Source organism: Neltuma alba, unplaced genomic scaffold (assembly GCF_004799145.2).
Source record: "Neltuma alba isolate B1F8T4 unplaced genomic scaffold, ASM479914v2 tig00012903_pilon, whole genome shotgun sequence".
In the NCBI taxonomy this organism is placed as follows: domain Eukaryota; kingdom Viridiplantae; phylum Streptophyta; class Magnoliopsida; order Fabales; family Fabaceae; genus Neltuma; species Neltuma alba.
In genome coordinates this window covers 7793-16649 of record NW_021637273.1, presented here as the reverse complement: position 1 = coordinate 16649, position 8857 = coordinate 7793, and the positions used below count along the sequence as shown (strand labels likewise).

Below are 8857 nucleotides of genomic sequence, written 5' to 3'. Positions count from 1 at the left end.
TTACGCTGATAAACTCTTTTCAACCGCTCGGCTTCTGCAAGTAGTTGATTCCAGCTTCGCCTTTATTCTTCTCTGTCCTCTTTCTTCTAAACTATAACTACGATCAATGATATTCTCAAATTTTGTACAGGGATTTTAATTTAGTATAATTTAGAATACAATCTTTTATATCAGCTTTCTCTACTTTGAAAATTTTAATCCCATAAGAAGTCGTGGTCCTGTTTCAGAGAAATTGTACTAAGTCAAATGATGTTATTTGTGGTGTATCCAGCATATTGATTTTTTTTTTTTTTACTTCTAATTGTGAGAAATACCATAAATAAGATTGAAATTCTCGATGTTACTGTACTCTTTTAAATTTTTAAGCCATATGTATTTAGTATTTAATTTTTAAAATCTGAGCGAAGCTTAAATTGTACTATTAACCCATAATCAAGGGGATTTATTATTAATTTTGGGACATAGTTTTTTTATAGGATGGGACATAGTATTCTAATACTACCTTCAGTCATAAATATAAGATCTAATCTATGGTGTAAATTACACTACAAATTCATTCTTATATTTAGAACTAAAAATAGTAATAAAATAATAGGCTAATTAATGAAATAAATACTATTTACACAATTTTTTTCAAAAAAAACTAGAGATCATTTCAACTAAAAATTTTAAGAGGTGTTTAACTGTTTATTCTTCTTGACTGAGTCTAGCAAAATATCAAAGTTTCTGCCAAGTGTTGAGTTCAGCAGACATGGAAAGGAAAAAGCCCTGATTTTCATATCAGCAATTGTGATTCACCTCTTCATATTAACATAAACTAAATTTGATGTTACAGCAAAAAAAAGAGGAAACAACAAGAGGAGAAAAAAGTCATGATGAAATTGTTGTATTTAACTACTGTTAAAAAAACACTATTGTTTCCAACAGAAATTTGACCAACTTGTTAGTGTTAGTATTTTCCAAAGTAACTTTTGTGTATTCCTATTGTATGATCTCCAATCCAAAGAATTCACAAACCAGTTTCTTACAACATCGGCTTCCGGATTTTCATACCTAAAATTTGAACCAAACATCACACTCTACCATCAACTTGTTAATCCACCTTCTAATGTCTATACGAGGCTGATGAGCGCCATATTTTCCCCTCCAAGGAGATTATGACAATGGAAATATCATCATGAAATAAACGTCGTTCTCCTTGTGGGATTTCCAGCAACTCATGAAAATCCATACCTGCAATGCAAAATCACATGTCAAAGCTGTTCATATCCAATTATAATGAATGAACCCTTTTTCCCGCCTTATTTTCATTATCATTAAGCACGTCAGAGAGTTGAATTCCACAATCTAATTGCAGAAGAAAAGGGCTTTTACCGGCTTTTGTTGCTGCTCTGGCCAAAGCTTCTTCAATGAGAAGTTGTGCAGGATCTATCTCTGGATACAAAGTCATGAAAAATTCAACTCTGTAGACTGCCTCTTCATTGGTGAAGTATTGGTAAAGTCCATCGGAGGACAATATCAAGAATCTGTCACTAGGGCTGAGCGTGTAGTGTTTAAGAGAAGGTGAGCATGTGATGTAGGGTGAATCCCCTATATAGTCCACTCTGAATGTCTCTAACACTGCATTGTTGTATTTAGGCTGTCAAAATAACCCAAATAGCTTTTGGTTAGCTCATTAATAAGGATGAAACTAATGGTTCGCATGAGTAGATTTTGAACCAAGGCTTGCCTCTGTCACTGTCAGCAAGCCAATCTTTCTGAGTTTGTTGATTTAATTCTTATTACAATGCTTAAATTCAAACTCTGTGACCGTGCTTATGAACTAGGGATGCTTTAAACATGGATGTATCAGACTACCTGCTTGAGGAAACCAGCCCCAAAAGCCCTTGTGACATTCAAGTGACCTTTCACTCTGCCTTTAGTTACTGCAGAAGGATCGTCTGGGTGTTCCCTCCTAATTCTCTGAACCTCCTGGGATTTAAAATAGATCTCAAAATTAACCATCTTTATGGTTTTTCCCGATTTTTTTTTTCAAAGAAGTCCCGGGCATTACCTCTTTCACGTTCGCGCTGTGATCTACAGTGAGCTGAAGAGAAGTCAAGCCATGCTCTGAACTCCGAGCTAAAACTGCTCGACTATCCCCAGCATTCATTACGTAAACATCATCTCCTTTCATCAACACCACCAATACACAAGAACCCATCATAGCCAGCACTGGATCCTTCGTTATTGTCTCGTCAGAATCCTTCAGAAATTCGTCCTCTGCCTTCCTTAATGCCTCCGAAAGTGCTGTTAGCACATCAGAATGACTCAAACATTCTTCATTTGCTGATTCTGAATTGCCATTACTGAGGAGCTCCTTCAACTCAGCGTGAACAGACCAAAAGAGATTGTTCAGAAGATAATCAGTGGCATCTGGGCCGTTAAATCCATCGTAAATTCCAACGAAAACCCAACCATCATCCTCCGAAATCACAATATGAATTCTATCTTCCCCTGCTCTTCCTTGAGCCCACTGAAAATTCATACTTTGCACTGCACAACCTTCATCGTTTTCGATCTCATCTTCATCGTTTTTCTTCTTCTCTGAAGTGGACTCTCCGATCGAAACCACCCCTTTAATCGGTGTGACGCTCGAAATCGCTCTCCGAAAAATCTTCTTTAAACTATTATTGGGTTTTATCAAAGACCCATTTTTGCGATCAGATAAAGTCCTTTTGAATTTTACAGATTCAGTGCATTCTTGTTGTTCTTCTTGAAGGGAGCTCCCATTCAATCTCGGCTCAAGCCCCCCAATAGGACCCGAACCCGAATAAGAGAACCTTCCGTCCAAGGGGCTGGACACCGTGCCAGAGCTTGCAACGGAGGAGCCACGGGGCTGATGATAATGGAGGGGCATGGAGGTGAAGGAAGTGGAGGACTCAAACGATGCCGTTGCATCAAAAGCAGAAGCTCCGTGCTGGGAGGAATTGGCAAGATATATGGAAGGTGGGGTGGAAGAGTTGGCGCTCACAGACGCGCCGGAGATTGATCTGAAAGTCATCTGCGTGGCGGAATCCTCGTCGGAGAAAATATTGGAGCAGGACGATAATCGAAATGGGTCCGGTCGAGTGTAGCAGATTGAATTGCCGAGAGACTTTTCGTAGGAATTGGAGGGAAACATTTCGTACCGGCGGGATATTTCTCCGACACCGGAGGAGCAGAGGCAGATTTTTCCAAAACCGTTACCCATTTCGGGAATGCCAAGAGCACAAAGTTGTGAGCTTTCGAAGAATAAGTAGTGGAAGGAGGAGAAAGAAGAACATGAGAATATGAGAAAGAGGGGGAGGGAAGAAGAGGAAGGACGAGGGAGTTGACTTTTGGGAGGGTTGGTTTCATTGCTTTATTTGGAAAGGGGAACATTAAATAGGGTTTTTAATTTGGAGTTATAGTTGACTTTAGAATGAGGTTAAAAGGAGAGATTAGTGAGCCGGTGGTTTTGGTGTTAGTGAGTTATTTAGAAAGAGGACGATTCCTAGTGCCTTATTTTGAGATAAAAAGAGTCATTAATTTTGAAACTTTTGACTTTTGATACATTCATGTATCTTGTTAGTAACTTTCCGGCCAGAATTTTAAGTTCAATACTAAATTACTGGGATCACAGGAGTAGTGTGCTGTGGAGTGTGGGGTGTGACAGTGTGAACTATTGAGTAAGATTTGTGGGACTTTTATGAGTGAATTTATTTTTATTGAATTTTTAGGGATAAAAGATTTTGTTTTTTTATATTTTTATAAGTCAAATTAAAGAAAATTTTATTTGTTTATCAATTCTATATCTTAATTATGTTCACGTCTTATAACTCCATTTATGTCTCACTTAATTAGTCTAACCGATTTTTCTTTCTGCAACTTTGTTAAGTAAGATGGTTGAAATTTGATGTCTTATTCTATTTCTACTTGCGTTTCCTTTTACTTGTGAGTTGTGATATCTTGCCTTGCCTAGCTACAAATAGCAGCTTTTTCCCAAATAATTAAATACGGGAGCAGAAAATATATTTGGAATATCCATTGTCCAATGACTTTTTATTCAAAAAATTATAATTGAGGATTCAATTCAAAAATTTATAAAATTTTAAGTTAAAATCATTTTTAAAAGGTGAAAAGACAAATTTACTTATTATAATATCAAAAATAAGCATCAGGTACCATGATAAAATGTCAAAAGCAAAAATATCTATCAACATTACAAAAAGATGCAAAAATAACCATGCTGTTAATTACCTCAATGTTGACTGTTCAAAGAAAAAAATTTTGAGATAAAAACACTAATGTGGCTCTTACATGGCAAAATGACATCCTAACTGAGAAAGGGGGAAAAAAATATAACAATTACAAAAGTTCTTTCCCTCCTCATCATGACATCACCATCGCTTTTCCGCCATCACCCACCCCGTGCCTTCATGATCATCATCACCTCCTTCCATCCGTCCTCCTCCCACCTGCACCATAACTCAAAACCCAAATAATCCTTCTAATATGGAGGGGTGACAGACGAGCCTCGGCATTGTAGGCGACGCTAACAGCAGGAACGCCAGCTATGGAATCGCCAATGGCTTTACCGTCGGCATCTCGGAATAACTAAATAAACTAGAATTTGAATAGGGCTCCAGGAAGAAAGTGGGACACTCTGAATCGCTAGCGGCTTTACCTTCACTGTCTGATAGAATAACGCCATCGTTGATAGGTTTGTAGTGCTTGGAATTGCGATGGTGCATTAAGGCAGAATTGGAAGTGGGTTTTAAGGATTCCGGAGGGGTTTTTTGGGGGTTTGAGGGATCTACGGGGAGTTGGGTATTTGGAAATTGGGATCAGAGGAGGAGTGGCGGCGTTGGCGATGGTGTTAGAAGGTGGTGGTGTCAGCGGCAAGGACGAGAAGGGGTTGGGTCCAAGTAGTAATGCGACAATCACCATGAAAGTTTTGGAACAGGTGGGCTTTAGTTTAAGTTAGTTGTGAATATTGAAGCTGCCATTGAAATCGATAGGAATTTTGAGCTTGCTGCTACTACTTAGGTGACCATAGTGAGCGGTCAAGGAGATGGGCATATAGCGTTAAGCAAGAAGAGAGGTGAAATAATGAACCTGTTTTTTTTTTTTTTTTAAAAATAATCATTTAAAACAAGAAGTTTGAGAGAGAGAGAGAGAGAGAGTATGACAGGTGGGACCAAATTAATTACTTGGTGCATTGTGATTGGAGGGTGTATGAATGAGATTGTATCAGACGACATCTGGACAATAATGTGGAACCCACTAAATCAAAAAGAAACGGAAGTTTATGTCAGATAATATGGATGACATTTTTGCTCTGTTTCAAAAAAATTTTGAGCATCTTTGCTTCCAACATTTTATTTTATTACAGTGTCTGGTATTTCTTTTTAATATTATAATAAGTAAATTTGACCATTAATTCTTTTTTAAAATATAACCAGGAAATAAATATTTTATTGTCTGACTAGAAGATAGATAGGAAACCGTTCAATAATATATTAAAAGCACCCCAAAGAGTGAATAAGATTTAAAAATAATAAGAATCAGTCACCCAGAAAAAATAACGAGAACCTATCTTTTGACTTTTAAAGTATATGCCTTTGTTTTCGACAAAATCTGAATACAGTGCATAATCCACATATGGAATTATACACATTGATAATAACGTAAATATTAATTTAAGGAGTATATAACGCAATTTTTTTGTTTTTGCCAGCAGTATATAACGCAATTAAATTTTGGTCCATTTGACTTTTCGAAAGGAATAATGCACATTATTCGAATATATTTATACTCTCGGGATCTTAACATAATTGAATTGGTCGTTATAAGGAAAAAATAACTCCTAATTAAAAAAAAAAAACAGATGACTGATAAAAGAATGCGACGGTAACTGCAATATATTAATACTCCTCCACTTCTTAATATAAGTTTTATTTAACTAATTTGATTAGATTAAAAAAATTAAATAAGTTGATTAATTACAAAAAATATGACATGTATTTTTTTAAAAAAACACCATAATTATTTTTTTTTAATATTTTCCCTTTCTCTCCTACTTGATTATGATTGAGAAAGTATTCATAGGGATAATTTAAGAAAAATTGGTAAATATAAAAAATAGATTTTACATTAAGACTAAAATTAAGTCAACAATTAGGTTTTATATTAAAGACTTAAAGAGTACTCAAGAATATAATACTGTTAATGACAAAATTTAAAATTGCTTAACCACGCCTCGTTATTTGTCTTACAAATTGCTCTTCTAAATTCATAATGTTAGTTAAAGTAGTTAATATAATATTTTTTTCTTCTAAAAACACGCTAATCATCTTTCTTGCTCCCTCCTCCCCCCTACTTGATTATTACTAATAAAATATTAATAGGATTAATATAGAAAAAAATTGAAAGACATGTGAAAATAAGTTTTACATATAAGGCTAATATCAATACTCAAATTAGGCTTTATATTAAGGACCCAGAGAATAATTGAAATTTAGCTTAGTTTTCATTGATTATTTGGACTGTTTTAGCATGGTAAAACTAGTGCAAAATCTTATGTTAATCAATATTAGTTTGCTTGTCATCATGTTTAAAACTACTTATAAATATGTTTTAAGTAAGTTGAGACAAAAGGATTTTCACATATTTATCTGCATTTTATAAATCATAATTGAAAAGTTATTTATAAACTATTTTAAATCAGTCAATTGTTTTTTCCTAGCTCTCTCCCTCTCAGTATCGATTTATTTTCATGTTGATGTTTTGTATATATGACAACCTCCGTCTGATAAAAACCGTAGTTATAAATATTATAACAGAATGAAGACACCTATGATTTAATTAAACGGGAAATTACAATCAAGTTTTAAAGAAAAAAATAATTATTAAAAGTTCTTAATAACAATTTAATAGTTTGTAATGATAAATTTTAAAATAGATAATGACAACTTTATGACTTATTTTGTAATTTTTTTATTATGACTTTATTATAATTCTCCTCTAATCCGGCCAGACATTTTTGATCGAATAAACGGGCAAGACATGAAAAATGATTCCTCCCCTCCACGCCTCCACCCCAAAAAGAAAAGGTTTGTATTTTGTTTATGATGCAAGCAAATAAACAATAATTTGCACCCTTACGGCTTTTCCATGAAAGATATACCTATGTTTACACTTTTAACTCTTTGCAAAGGATAATCGCCGCAATAAAACTTAGAATATTCCCTCATATATTTGTAGATATTAATTTATTCTTATTTATATTAGTTTTGTTGCCCCTAGACCTTACATTAACTTATAATCAGAATATTTTATTGTTATAAAAATGATTCGTACGTCCTTGAGTTGCTAGGTTTGTCCAGACTTTGGTTAGCTTCTATGACTCAACCCAGATTAAATATTATACATATTCATAGTTTTTTTAATATTATTTTGTTACATATATGAAATGGTTCGATTTTATTTATAAATAATCTTCGATTTTGATATAGACACATTTACAAAATATTAATCGATAGAGTATGATGATATTGAAACTTTCTTCCATACAGCTAATACGGTAGGACGATTGCAACTTACGAAATAATGCAAATTGATTTTGATAGCTCAAACATTTACCTTAATTTCTTTTTCGTGCTATATAATTGATAATAGAACAATATATACATATATATTGAAAACGTTTTAACAACTATTATTTTCCTCCCCCATGACTGGATCGTGCTTAAGTCTAGCGAACCGCTGATCGCAAATCCCCGACCCCCCAAAAAAAAAAAATCGTGTCTGGTTTACCTTATTCTCCCCAGAAAATATTATTTGTTGCAACTTGCGCTTGCGCCCATAGATTTATAGTTGTACGAGATATAATATGGTAAACCGTTTACACGACACGTAGATTTGGATATCCTTGTCCATTTCATGCACAGGTTATATATAAGATATCCTACCTATTTTGTTTCATGATTAAATAAATATTGTAATCAAATAAATCAGATTTTGATTTTTTTTTTAACGGAAATTTTATGCAAAGATTCGAGCTCAGTCCAAATCAAAAGGCAGGCACTTGATCCAATCCTACTAGGTAATACTATTCCGGGTTTTAGTTATATCACCTTATTTATAAATTATAAATAATATCTTATAACTGGTATTTAGAATTAATATTGAGCAATATCAACCTGCATTATGTCCTTCTTAGGCATTTACTTAGATACCCTAGATTTAGGATGCCTTTTCAAACGCTGCAAGGCGAAATCAGACCCCGGTTCTTATAAGCGAGAGGGTGGGTTTTGCTGCCAAGTCCACGAGCCATGGTAAATTGAATTTGTTAAACCGAAAAAACAAAAGGAATCGGAGGGAAATAATCGGAGATTAGGTCCATGCCATATTCTTCTTCTAGTTTTGGGCCTGGGCCTCAAAAGCCACATATAACGCACATAATATCACTTGCATTTTAGGTTTTTGTTGTTACGATTTGGTCCAATAACTTGCACTACTTTTTATTCTTAATATGAGAATTTATTTAATTTTTATTTTTATTTTAAATATAAGATCCTAATTCACTTTTTCTCTCGTATTTATCTATTTTTTTAAGGTAGTTTTTATAATAATGGTAATTCTAGCCAATACACTTTATTATCAAATATATTTTAGGAAAGACAACACTTATTTATTACAAATAAATAACTTAACTAGTTTTTTTAATCTATTTAAATTAGTTAACTAACTCTTATATTAAATACAGGAGGTAATATTACCTTAGATACTAAATATAAAAGCTAGCTACTAGCTCCAGCTCTTAATATTACCTCCGGTTTTAATAGAAGAGTTA

The 8857-nt window shown here is 33.9% G+C and overlaps 1 protein-coding gene across 1 annotated transcript; it reads right to left on the bottom strand.

Annotated features, from left to right (window-relative positions):
- Positions 1-871: 871 nt before the first annotated feature.
- Positions 872-3232, bottom strand: LOC114732337 (probable protein phosphatase 2C 4). Its single transcript, XM_028919626.1, has 4 exons — positions 2054-3232; positions 1858-1971; positions 1375-1639; positions 872-1233 (listed from the first exon to the last, which is right to left on the bottom strand). The coding sequence occupies exons 1-4, from the start codon at positions 3230-3232 to the stop codon at positions 1106-1108; spliced, it is 1686 nt and encodes a 561-aa protein (XP_028775459.1). The 3' UTR covers positions 872-1105.
- Positions 3233-8857: the final 5625 nt, after the last annotated feature.